The 14,157-nt window shown below is 38.9% G+C and overlaps 1 protein-coding gene across 1 annotated transcript in view; it reads right to left on the bottom strand.

The window, feature by feature from the left end:
- The window catches only part of GRIA3 (glutamate ionotropic receptor AMPA type subunit 3), a 359,162-nt gene that overhangs the window by 103,507 nt on the left and 241,498 nt on the right, over positions 1 to 14,157 (bottom strand). Inside the window, exons 6-9 of the mRNA XM_007953365.2 lie at positions 10,223 to 10,384; positions 6,116 to 6,283; positions 1,576 to 1,680; positions 563 to 670 (exon numbers count right to left, since the gene is read on the bottom strand). Of these exons, the coding sequence (XP_007951556.1) occupies positions 563 to 670; positions 1,576 to 1,680; positions 6,116 to 6,283; positions 10,223 to 10,384 (543 nt within the window). The remainder of the gene's footprint in view (positions 1 to 562; positions 671 to 1,575; positions 1,681 to 6,115; positions 6,284 to 10,222; positions 10,385 to 14,157) is intronic.

A 14,157-nucleotide genomic window follows, 5' to 3' on the forward strand; every position in this document is an offset into this window, starting at 1 on the left:
GTTTTACTCTGTCCTATAAGGTTGCTTGGGAGCTCTGGTAGTGTAGTGCCTAAGGCACTTGACTGCTAACCAGAAGGCCAGTGGTTCAAACCCACCAGCCACTCCTCGGAAGGAAGGTTGGGCAACGCACTTCCATAGTGATACCACCTCGGAAACCCAAGGAAGAGTCCACTATGAGTCGGGTCCGACTTGACAGCACATAACAACAACAACAACATAGGTTTGCTATGAGTCAGAATCCACTCAGTGGTGATGGGTTTTGTTTTTATCTACTCTATCACACAATACTGCCTCTTCCAAAGTGAAAGATTAGTTTTCAAGTTTGGATGAAGTATTTGTGCTGTGGAGGGTATAGAAGAGAACCAGGTGTGTACAAGATGAATTCTATCTGAACTGTTCCAAATTTCTATTCTTATTTAAAAGTGACATCATGGCAAGATACTCTGAGAGCTTCTTGAGCTGCTCTGTTGGAAGTTTTCACTGCTTGACCTTGAGATCTTCCCACTTGTCTGAACAACGCTTTTCAGGAAACAGAAGGCCATCTGCCCTTGCCCACACTTACCAGAATAGTAGTCACTACTATGGTGCGGTTCTCTGAGGAGGCACTGTCATTGCTGATTTGCTGATCTGAGAAAGGCACAAACCTTTCATACTCATTCCAGTAGCCAGCCTAGAAAAATCAGACATTTGACCTGGTTGCCTATTTTTCCCTCAAAAATACTGCATGAAATGCAACATTGTTGTAGAATGAAACTTAAATGTATTTTTAAAGTAGCTTGAGATTTACAAGGATTGATGTCCCATCTTCCTCTGTCTCACCCACCCCTACCTGGACGTCACCACCACCACACACAGATGTGCTGTTCCTTCACCCCCAGGGTTCCTAGCACCTCACCCCTACCATATTTTGTACAATCACTTAACACACTGGAGGATAATCAAACTTTGTCTTTGTCGCAGAAAAAAATACTTGGCTTTGAATTGTAGGAAAGCTGGGAGTGGGTGAGGAATCAGTGAGTATTGTGTAGAAATGACCTAAGATATTTTACCTTCTGTGAGGCTTTAACAAGTGACCAGTAAATTTCCTCTTCATGCCTAACTCAATTATTAGTATGACAGAGGCAAAGTTATAAAATTATAAAATTTGTGACAAAATTCAGCTGTATAGAAAGAGACTTTGACCAGTCCTTTCAGTTGGTGAGTTGACTAAGTGGAAAGATACCTACTTTCCAATTCTTTTGCTAAAACTATACGTATCTCAGCAGCTTCTGCTTAAATAACAACATGCTGCAGCATTTGTGATTCTTTCCCTTTATTGTAGGAAGTTGTTAATAACTCGTGAGACTTCCACTTTTATAGGAACAGCCCCAGAGAAAAATAGTCCTTCTGAAATACGTCAATGGAACACTTTGATTGCCAAACAACTTTGCACCTCCTATCTATACTCCCCACTGAGCAGAAGGGAAAAACTGATGTGTGGGGATTTGCCTTGCATGTGCCTCCTAACACTTGTTTTCTTGCATTTGCGGGCTGGTACCTTGGAGACTTCTTTGGCTGTCTGTTTCGGTTACTTACTTTTCGAGAGCCAGTGACTTTCATTTCGTATACATCGATGGTATAATTTGTCCTACGTCCGTAGGTGTCAAATTGGATGTTTCCAGTCATTCCTTGTACTTGCACCTGGTGGAAAGGGAAAATGGAGAATTTTAAAATTCTCTGCATTATTATCTTCTAGGTCTCTGAGATGAGGTCTACTGACTGATCTTGGAATCTTGGGGAACTTTTTTTGGGGTGGGAGGGGATGAAGAGAATAGTACCTACTTTATTTTTTAACTTTTTATTATAAAATATTTTAAACATGCACAGAGGTTGATAGAAGTATAATAAACACCTATGTATACATCATACAGTGCCAGCAGTCATCAACATATGGCTAATCTTGGAATGTCTATATCCTCACTCATCCCTCCGCCCCCTCCAATAATTTGAAACAAATGTAAGATATCGTATCATTTTATGCATAATATTTTAGTTTGTATGAGCCAAAATATAGCCACAAAGCCATGATCACCCCTTAAGGAATCTTGGGGAACTTTTAACTTGAGTCATTGAATTCTACCCACCAGATCAAATCTGCACAGATCTTTGTTTCCTCCCCAGAGTCTGAGTGGGTGTGCTAGGCAGTTACCTATGTGATACAACGAAGGCCTTAGAACTACTTCTTCAGGGGCCTGAAATTTCTACCATTTGTCTTTTCTCAGCTTATTCCCTTAACTAGGGTAAAGCATTCTTCTAAACTGTGCAGTCTTTTGGGCTGTATTTTACCTTAGTGTTCCAAATATCTGAACAGAGTCTTATTCCAGTAACATGGGCTCTGGAGCTCCTGGATTCATATCCAAGCTCCATCATTTACTAACTGTATGACCTGGGGCATGTTCTTTAATGCTTTTTTACCTCAGTGTCCTAATCTGTAAAATGGGAAATCCCAGTAGTACCTATCCCTTAGAGTTGTTGGGAGGATCAAACAAATTAATACATATGTGATGTTTAAAACAGTGCCTTGTATGTAATAAGTGCCTAGTATGTTGCAATACATATTACCTATATTAATAATAATTATTAATCAAGATGAATTTAGTTCTGGTTTTTGGGAAGATTATACATTTAGTAGACACCACTGTAAAAGGGATGAGTTTTTCCTCTTATTTAACTTTGCCCAGCTAGGCCATGGAGGGATAAACCTTAGACTGATGAAATTTGTTAAGTCTAAGTGGTCAGGAGTATGGAGCACTAGATAAGAAAGACAGATGTACTGAAATAGTCTGGACATCTGTTTGGGATGCCAAATTTGGACTTCATATATGTCATGATTGTTCTTGGGTCTTGCCCTAGTATTAAAGCTAATAAGAGGTTATCTGTATTGAATGGAGAGGTTTCTTTACCTGTTTCACAGTGCAGGGGCATTGCATGAAGGAACCTCCATGAATATAACTCATTATCCTTACCCACCTGCATTACTCATCTGGCAAATAAGGGTTAAAGACTTTGCTTAAAAAAAAAATCTGTTAGATTTCCTAGGATGAAAGGATGGAATAGTATTTCATCACATATTGATTGAAAGTGACAAGCGTTAAGCAAATCAGAGGTGTAATGGGCTTGTGTAGCAGAAGGGAAAATTGATGTCAAATATTAGGGAATGTTTTTTGAAAGGAAAGGGTCTTGCTCACTACCAGTGGGATGAACTTCCAAGAGAGAGTGTGGAATTCCTATTGAGGAAAGGTGGTCCAATGGGACTTACTAAAGACAAGGTGATTTGTACTATTGACCAAATAAACCTCAGCACCATTGTTAGCTCTGGCTTTGAGGGACGTGATGTCATACTTCTAGTTAAAGAAAATACTTTTGTTGAGATAGAGATTACTTATCCAGTAGGTTGGATTAGGCAGGGCAGAGCCACTAGCATAGACTCTTATTAAAGAAATCCTTCATTACTGAAAATATCAAGGGCTTCATGTCCCCATAAGAATTGTATGTTTCTGCAGACTTGGCCTCTTTGAACATGATCTACAAACTGGACAACAGTCTAGGTATGTCCAAGAGAGAGATTCCAGACTCTATGATCAGAACTTTTGGTGGGCAGGAGCAGAATTGAGCTCCCACTTGGAAAGAAGTCTATTTTTAAGGATGGTCTGGATTGAATGTCAGTGTTAGTTTCCCGCCATTCCACCTGGCATTCTTTTACTCATCTTCCCCTAACTCTCACCCCAATCTAAGTTAGGTGTTTCTCTTCTGGGCTCCCATGGCACTTTGTGTAGAACTTAACCACAATGTTTTCATGGTCTACGTATTTCTGTCTCCTCTACTAAGTTAGGATCATCTTGAGGTGAGAGACATTCTTTTTCTGTGTCCTCAGCAACTAAAACAATGTCTGGGATGGAGCAGGTGCTCAATAACATTTATTGAATGAGCAGACAAGTCTCATTGCCTTAGAATCTGTGATCGATTTTTCGGCAGACCATGCTGAGGCAGATTCTTGCACTATTTGCAGATTGTGATGAGAATGCTTTAAGATCTTTAAAAACATTTGTTTCCATATTAACAATTTAAATGTGAGCTCCTCTCATTTGATTTCATCTTTGCATACTTCCCATGGAGCCTGATACATAGTAGTAGATACTCAATAAATATTTATTGAATGAATGATGTGCTTATTTATTCATTTTTAAAAAAAGGCCCCTTAGGAGCTCCATCAGGTATTGATTTTGCTTGCCAGACTTTTTTGAAGGAAGATAATGATTTACTGAGCAGCAACTATGTGCTGGTCACAATGAGGGATGCTTTTACGTCATGCAATCTCATTTTTAATTAATGCAAATAAAATGAGGTTTCTTTTAACGTCATAAAACATTTAGTATTTCAGACTGGCCTCCCTTTCAGTCCCTCTGAATAGTGGCGTTTTACTGAACATTCATCCCAAGATACCTTCTGGTTTTAGAAAAGATTGCTGTTTCCAGCCTGGCTGGAACAATAGGAAAAGGTTGGCCTTGTAGAAGGAGGTAAAGTATCCTTTTGGTTGACTGTTTGTTTGATCATTAGGGCTTAGGGAGGAAGGTCATTTACCTGGCTTAGAGATTGAGTTTTATCAATGAGTTAGACATGCAGAAACTTTTCTGTGCTATGGCATTATCAATCTAATTCTTCCTAGCCATATTAATTTCTTGTCCTTTATTCTGGTAGTCAGAATTTCTATTTGGGGAAGGTAGTTCTTTTGCGTCAAGAATGGGAAGTCAGTTGGAGGCACTGCAGGCTCTTGCCCCTTAAGGCTTTGTTGATGAAAACATTTTTTGATTCACTCTCTGGGAGTTTTATATTTCACTCATCATTATGTTTCACCTGACAATACAAATCTTGTAACAGCTATGAAGGTTGAATTTAATTAACTGCTTTTCAAAATCGTGCAGTGCTACCTCCATAAAACTACACTTAGGGCATTTGTTAGGGAACTGACATAATGACATAAAAATCTGCATGATGGGAGAATGAGTCATATCTCTTTCTTGGAGAGAGACACAGGGGCTACTAATCCCTTTTGATTGAATACTTCCAACTTGGTGAATTTAAAGCAGCAGTAAGAGAGCCAACTACACAAAATGATGTACTCTATGAAGCCGCTATAAATTCTTTGTTGCTCGGTTGTGCACAGAATTATCACTGCCTATCTCTTTGTTTATGTGGATGCCCCAAGTATCAGGAGAATTAAATAACTAGAAATAAGAGATTCTTGTACTCTCCGAGGCTCGTCTTAATGCATGTAGGCACATGTGTCATAAAGCAAAATAATCAGGAAAGCGGTCTTGCTTGGAAAGCTGTAATGACTGGGTGTTGCTCCTCATATAAATAAAGGAATCTGTTCAAAGGACACTGCTTGAAGCCTTAAATGATCTCCTTCCCAGTAAATACTGAAAACAAGTGACTTATGTGACTGTCTATCCATTGATTCCTTGTACTTTTTTTTTTTTTTTTTTTTTTTGGCGTTTTCTTTGAGGCATTCGGGAAAAGCCTCTTAAGCAGGCCTAAAGATGTATCATGCTCATGCTTATCACAATGTAGATGAGTATAAATGTTCTTTATGATAACAGAAATACTATCACACTGGCTCAGTTCCATGGTCCATCCAGGCTAATATTTTGTCTGAGAAGCTAGAAGATGCTGTTCTCCTTTGTAATATCTACCTTGAAGTTCAGAGCTTCTTATAAACCATCCCAACTCTCCTAAGAAGCATTTTTTTTGGAAAGTTTGAATCTTTTGAAGCTATTTACATGTTCAACTCATAACTTTTGAGGGGTCTGAGTTCCATTTACTCCCCACAGTGCAGCACAAGACTAAATACTCTTTTGCCCAAAATTCATCACTTTTTAAGCTTCAAGGAAGAATCTCCTAGGCTTAGATTTCTAGATTTTGATAAATAAAAACCACGTTCATTTTCGCTGTGCACTCTGAGATTCTGTAGACTCAGATCCTATACCTTTTAGCGTATCTTTCCTCAATGTAGAGGTTTCATCTTTTTGTGTCTTTATTAGGCCCCCCCATGCCAATAACCCATTGTGGTCTTTACCATTTTCAGAGCTCTCTCAATATCAATTCCTTGACTCCAGGGCACAGCAGGATTTGCTAAGCAGTCACCAGCACTGCCTCTCCGGGACACATCCACTCGCTGCCTCCTCAGATAGCGGAAGGCTTCAGCTATGACGAGTATGGCATCGTGCGTCAATGCAGATGTATACTGAAATGGATGCATGCAAAAGAAGAGATCATGATAAATGACACCCCCAAGACTTTCCTTGTTCCTTATGATTTTAATTCATTTGCACTTCTTGCTCTAAGAAGTCACTCTCTTAATTATTAGAATCAAGAGATTTCTCTGGGCAAGCTTGACTTTGAGTCATTCTGGAATGATGCCTCTTACCTCATGCATGCACATGTTAAGATTATTAAGATCAAATGGCTCAGGAAAATCATTCTGTCTTGCTCTCAGTTGCGTGTTTGATATTGAGTGAGTGACTACTAAAAGGCCAGGTCATTTATGGAGGAAGAAATACGTGTGACGTTAAAGGATGTCATGTGTGGATTGGAGAGGAAACAGTGCATCCTAAAGCAAAACTGGGTTATTGGCATTTGTACTAGACAATTCAGATCTGGTATTTACTTAGGGGAAAATGGAAATAGCTAAGTTAGACAGCTTGAAATTAATTTGGAGAGAAACATTAATCATTTCTGTCTGGACCAAGTTTCTGGCGAACTAGGACCCCTGGCCAGCAATAAATCTGTTTTTGTTTCCTTGGGGGAACACAAACCAAAGCTGGTTTTCAATTGTAGAAAATTACAATTATTATTGAGTTTTAAATCTGATAACATTGACAATTCATGGCAATACTTCATGATGCTACCTCTTTCAGGCAAGAACAGTTACTTTCCATTCCTTGGGCATATTGATACATTCTATTAGGGATGAGGCCAGTCACTTAATACAAGGGATTTGTTTATTTACAATTTGAAATAGTAGATATCTTTGCATTAAATGAGTCAACAAAGTATGATTAAAATAAGTGAGCTCCTGTTTTGAAGGGGTAATAAATACTGATAGAATACTTTTTTTTTTTAATGTAGCAAAATGTGCTGAAGGGGTTCTCTCTCTCTCTAGTATGTCCTACCTAATAAAATTGGGAGTGAATACATTGTCATCTTTACAGTTATTTTGTTTGTCTGACTTTTCTCATGTAACTTTTCTTTCAAGAGAAGATCATCAACTATGACTGTAACGGGGCATATGTTCTCTTAGGAAGAAAGATCTTTGTGTCTGCCCATTCTATCTCTATGTAAAGCCAAACTGTGCGCCTCTTTCCAGCTGGCTGCATTGTCAGAAGTCTTAATGTAGTCCAAGCCATGCCAAAAGAGCTATTTAATTTTCTACTTTATTCAGCTTCTAGTAACCAATGCTTGGGCATGCCAAAAAAAAAAAAAAAAAAAGCCCCAGAAGGAAACGTTCATAATACATAGAACACATTAAAGCATCAGGATTTTCATCTCTATGCAATTTTATATCCTAGTCAAAAATATTGTACATCAATTTTTTAAAGTAGGCTTGTTGTCAGATATATACAGAGCAATGTTCTTTAGTGGTAGTACTAAGCAAGAGTAATCTGAAAGTTGTAACCATCTATTTCATTTTTATTCTTTAAATTTTTATTGTGATCTGGGTGAAAGTTTAGTGAACAAATTCATTTGCCAATACAGCAGTTCATACACATGTTGTTTCATGACATTGACTGCAGTTCCCCACAATGCAACAGCTGTCTTCCCACTTCCTCCCTGTAGTTACCTTATCTCTTCTCTGTGTCCTTCCTTCCTACGCATTCCTGCCCCTGTGTAACCATCTATTTAAATATTCCATTTCCTTAAGTTATGTGAAATACTTATAAGCCTGAAGAGTTCTTCTCAGCATGTTCTTAGAATGTTACATCATAAAACCATGAGTTATCAATGAATAAACCAGAGCTGAGATTGTCTTCTCTACAACTTCTGAGCAAGCATAAACTGCTTTTCAGTGCCCTTTTCATACATTTTACCCTTGTTCATTTTCTTGTGCCTAACATAGTGCCTGACATCTTGTATTGCCTCGCACCCCCTAAAATATTGAATAAATGAATTCCCTTTTTCCACTTTTTACCTGGTGAGCCTAAGGATGGCAAAGCAGTGGACAGGCAGTTTTATAAAAATCTAAATAAGCAGATTTAGATTTAGAGGATGTAGTAGTTGTGTGTCAATTGTGTCAAGTTGTACGTCAACTTGGCTGGGCCTGGTTTTGAGTGGCTGGGCAGCTGGATGTAGTTATTCCCCGTGATGAGACTGGTAATCAACCTCATGTGGAATCTACTGGAGCAGCTGAGTAGCTGCCTTAGGGATGTGGTCTGCTTCCAGTATATAAGGAGAAGCATTGAGAAAGGTCTCTGGCGCTTTTTGGCATGGTTGGACCCTGCACGTAGCCCGGTCTTCATTCAGTAGCCTACCATGTTGTCTGCCGATCTTGGGACTCTAGACTTGAACTAGTTGCCTGCCATGTTGTTTGGTAATCTTGGGACTGTACCATTTTATTTGTTGACCTTAGGTTTGTCAGCCTCAGCAAGCAGCAGCTACCTGAGTGAAGAGACACCTTTAGCTTCAGTGGGCTGGGAGAAAGGGGCAGAGCCAAAGCCCAAGGTCAAGGGGCTTTCACCAAGCTCCTAGCTTTGAACTTTCACCCAGCTGGCACTTTGAACTTGGACTTCTAGCCTCCTAAACAGTAAGAGAATAAGCTTCTGTTTGCTCAAGCCATACATTTGTGGTATGTCTGTTCTAGCGGCACTAGAGAACCAAAACAGAGGATAAGTATCAATTTACTGCATAAGAACATTTGAATTACAAAGGATTCATCATAGAGCTTGTGACCGTATTTACTGAAACAAATTAGAACACTTGATCTGACCAGGGGACAGAATGTTTTAAAATGGGACTTCCTGGGAAAATCTAGCATGTTTCACCATAACCATAGGTTACCACGTAACTAGTAAATGGCCTAAATTAATGAAAAAATAATATTGAACTCACATTTTTTTTCTAGAATATACCAATTGTATAAAATAAGGTCCCACTTATATTGTGTTCTGATGTGACCCATGCAGGGTGACCCTGCAGAGGTGATCCAGATGTGTCTCTTCTATGGTCTGTGTTCTCCATTATTCTCCCCTATTCTGTTCTTGCCAGGGAGGAAGGATGTGAGGATGGGTACCTTGGAATCATGAGAAAGCAGGGTTTTTTTTTTTTTTCCTTTTCTAAGGAAGGGTCTTGACTCTACTTTGATCCCTCATCTTGTATCACAGGGGTACTTTCACTTTATCAGGAAGGAAGAATTTCAAGTTAGTTTCATATTCGAAAACAAGCTCTTACCTCAATGCACTGAGGGAGTGAGTTACTTAAAAAGTACATTTGAAGGATCCATTGTGTAACATGAGTAGTAGCTTTCCCCCTAATTTATCTGTTTTAATTCCTGATTTTTAAATAACAGGATTTCTATCCATACGGGAATACATATGAAAAATGTGTGCACTTTAAGCATGACTTTCTGCTTTTAACATTCTTATCTTGATTTCAGGAAAATGAGCAACCTAGGTAATCTAATTATATTTAAAGATATTTTTGCAGGCAGGGAAACATTTCCATTCAATATATGTATAGGCAACACACACTCTGTTCTAGAGCCTAATTCACCTGGGTGCACTGAGATTCATGGAACTTATTAACACAAAGCAACCACATAAATAATGTAAAATCTAATTTCCTGTTTCAGGCGATCAGTCTTCCTTACCTATTCCCACTGCCCCCACCCTATATCTAGCTCAGGTTCTTCTAATATTGTAAACTGCTATGAGCAGATTACAAACGAAATTCATTAAAAAATTAAGTTAACTTATTCCCAAACACTGGATTTTTAAAGACATCATTCTCAATAGCTGCTTTATTCGGCAGTTTAGTTTCCAATGTGGTAGCATCACCTGTAGTTGCCTTTTAGTATCCTTGAATCATTCCTGAGGGAAGACCACTTGATCACAGTATGGCTATGAACACAGGCGATCCTGAGATACTTTGAAAAGCTGGCCTAAGGATGCAACATGGTAGAGAACATTACCTTTAGTGGTGCGTTCTTGGCTTCAGGGAATTCCCTTTCATCCAGCCTCACCCAGCGCTGTATGAACTGCTGAACCATAGGGTTTTCATTGTTGACAATCTGGAATCCTGTAATGTTGGCTCCGCCATGCATAACTCTTTCCAGCAAAATATCAGTAAAACCCTGGAAAGACATTAAGAGGGAATCATGATTGTGGGAGGCTGTGTGTTGTTTATTCGCTGTATATTTGGTTAGATAGAGTGCTAAGGGGAAAATGAAAGTTCCTTCCCCAAGATCACTCCCTAGTAATCAAGGAAATCCTGGACATGGACCAATTCATTGGGCATTATGTCTCTGATCCTACAGGCATGATGGAGAAAATATAAATTCTTCCATTTTTCAGTGTCTGTGTCTTAATTAAGAGGAGCAGCCACATGGATAAACAGAGATGCCAACTTGAAGCAAATGGTAAGATTTGTTTCATTGACTTGCATTTTCCTTCTCTCTTCATCGAGTGCAAATGTAATGCTGGAAAATGTTTCTAAAAAGTCTGACCCTAGCTAGAAGTATAAAAACTTTTCTTCAGCCTAACCTGCCAAACACAGCAGATTGCTTCAGATTCTAGTGGTGAGTGCCTTAGACATTTGTGATTTACAGAAATGCCAAAGAGTGAAAGTGACAGCTTGATTGTACACGACGGTACAAACCCCAGGGTAGGTCTCACATGTGTCCACAAATAAGTCCTGACATCTAGTGCATAGCAGCCACCATGTCCTTTTGTTCCTGCCCTAGCTCTAGCTACTGGCTGGTGTCTCTGTTACCTAAGCTTCCTGAGGGAGTTTCTCCAGGGATCACACCCAAGCCATCTCTGCCTGGGCAGCACCACCAGCTCCCACTGGGCATTGCTATCTTCTGGGATACCTCCACCAGGAACTGCTGCTACTTCTGCTGGATGTCTGTCTCCTGCTGATTGCTGCTACTGTGTATGGGTCCTCAATGGGCTAAAGCCACCATTTATGGTCATAAAGAAATGGGGGAGAATTCTTCTTCCTCCTTTCTTTAGATGTTTTCCCTCAACATTTTAATTTAAAAAATTTCAGATGTACAGAAAAGTTGAAATAATTGTACAGTGCACACCCACCATTCAGATTCTACAATTAATATTTTTCTATATCTGCTTTATAACATATCCATTCATCTCTCAATCCATTCATTCCATTGTTTTGGATGCATTTCACAGTAAGTTGCAGAATTAGTACACTTCACCCCTAATAACTTCAACATTAGGTCATTAAAAAGAATTCAATATTTGTTTACAGTTCTTTTTCTTCCTTCCTTCCTTCCTTTTTTTAAAAGTAAAATTTATGTGTAATGAAATGTACAACTCATAAAAGTACTACTCTGAGGCTTTTTTAAAACTTTTTATTGTGATTTGAGTGAAAGTTTACAGAGAAAATTGGTTTTCCATTCAATCATTCATACACATTTTTTTTTGTGACATTGATTGCAATCTTCACAATGTAATAGCACTCTTTCCACTTCCTCCTTATGGTTACCTTTTCCGTTTGTCCTTCTTTCCTATCCCTTCCTGCCTTCTAAGCTTCATCCCTGGGCAAATGCTGCTCTTTTGATCTTAAATGGTTGACTGTTCTAAGTAGTATGTAGCTCTCTGATATTATTGTTCACCCCATAGGCCTGTCTGTTGTTTGGCTTAGTTAACCCATGAGGATGAGTTCAATTCTAAGCTTGAAGGCTGAGTAAGGGCTATAGTCTTGGGGATTCCACTAGTCTCTATCAGACCAGTAAGCCTTTTTTTTTTTTTAAATAATTTTGAGTTTTGTTCCACATTTTTCTCACATTCTATCCAGGATCTCCTATTGTAATCCCTTTCAGAGTAGTTGGCAGTGGTAGCCAGGCACTATCTAGTTCTTCTTGTCTCAGGGTCATGTAAGCTGAGGTTCATGTGGTCCACTAGTCCCTTGGACTGTTTAAATGCATTTTTTATTTTCTTCATTCCTCTTTGCTTCAGATGAGGGGAGACCAGTAATTATATTTTAGATGGCCACTCACAAGCTTTTAAGATCCCAGTCACTATTCACCAAAGTAGGATGTAGAACATTACCTTTGTGGACTATGTTATGCCAATTGACCTTGATATTCTCCCAGGGCTATGGTCCTGAGCTCACTACTGGTGGGACTGTAAAATGGTGCAGTCTATGTGAAAAACAGTATGGCACTTCTGTAAGAAGTAGGAAATAGAAATACCATTTGATTCAGCAATCCCACTACTAGGTATATATCCTAAAGAAGTAGAGCTGGGACATGGATAGATATATGTATGCTCATGTTCACTGCAGCACTATTCACAATAGCAAAGAGATGGAAATGCTCTAAGTGCCCATCAATGGATAAATGGATAAACAAACTATGGTCCATACACACAGTGGAATGCTACACAACGTTAAAGAATAACCATGAGTTTGCAAAACACCTCATAACATGGATGAACCTAGATAACATTATGCTGAATGAAAGAAGTTCAAATCACAAAAGGACAAATATTATATGAGTGCATTATAATAAAAAGTCAAGGAAAGGTTTACACACAGAAGAAATATTCTTTGATGGTTACCAAGGATGGGAGGGGAGTGGAGGGAAAATTACTAACTAGGTAAGAGGCACATATTAATTTGGATGAAGGGAAAGGCAATATACAAAAAGTGGGGGATGTGCACAATATCACTAAGCAAAAGGAAAAAAAAAAAAAAGAGAGGTGCACAAGAGTTCCAGACAACAAAAGTAAATACTATTACAGACTCAATCCGGCACTATCAGTAGTAACAAACATTAGTCTACAAGAGGATATATAGGTAGCCAGGCAAGGTGATCAGGTATGGGGAAGTGAACAGGACTATACCTATGACCATATACTCTATGAGTTTTGATAAATACACAAACCATTATTACTTAAATCTCTATTAAGTCTTATAAGTTTTAGGTTTTTTTTTTCACTCTAAAGAGGTTTTATTGAAGTATAATCACATAAAAAAATACCTATCTTTAAGTGTACGTTTGATAAAATTACACATGCATGTAACTCACACCCTGAAGGCCCCCTTATGCACCTCCCTATCACCACCCTTGCTGCTGCTCTTTTTAAAAATTTATTGTGGTAAAACAAATATAACAACATGTTTGCCATTTTAAGCCATTTTAAGTGTACAATTTAGTGACAGTCATTGCATTTACCATGTTGTGCTACCATCACTGCAATCCATTTCCCAAACTCTTGTGTCACCCCAAACGGAAACACAGTACCCTTCAGCTATAACTCCCATTCCCTCCTCCCACGAGCCCCTGGTAATCACTCAGAAACTTCTGCCTCCATGTGTTTGCCTATTCTAGATGCTTTATGTAAGTAGGACCATGACATATTTGTCGTTTTTGTCTGACTTGTTCCCTTGGTATAATGTTTACAAGGTTCATCTCAGAAATTCATTTCTCTTTGTAGCTGAATAACACTCCACTCTATGTATACATCTCATTTTGTTTATCCATTCATCTGTTGATGTACATTTTGGTTGTTTCCACCTTTTGGCTATTGTGAAAAGTGCTGCAATGAACACTGGTGTCCGGGTTTCTGTTTGTGCTTCAGCCTTCACTTCTTCTGGGTGTATACCTACGGCTGGGATTGCTAGGTCATATGGTGGTTCTGTGTTCAACTTTTTGAGGAGCCACCAAACTGGTTTCCACAGTGGCTGCAGCATTTTACATTCCCACCAGCAAAGCATGAGGGTTCCATTTTCTCCACATCCTCACCAATACTTATTTTCCACTTTTTCAGACAGTAGCCATCTTAGTGGGTGTGAGGTAATATATTGTGGTTTTGATTTGCTTTTTCCTGAGAGCTCTGGTGGCGTAGTGCCTAAGGCATTTGACTGCTAACCAGAAGACTG

This window comes from Orycteropus afer, unplaced genomic scaffold (genome assembly GCF_000298275.1).
Source record: "Orycteropus afer afer isolate SDZICR_OR568_19922 unplaced genomic scaffold, OryAfe1.0 scaffold00388, whole genome shotgun sequence".
NCBI classification, from domain to species: Eukaryota; Metazoa; Chordata; class Mammalia; order Tubulidentata; family Orycteropodidae; genus Orycteropus; species Orycteropus afer.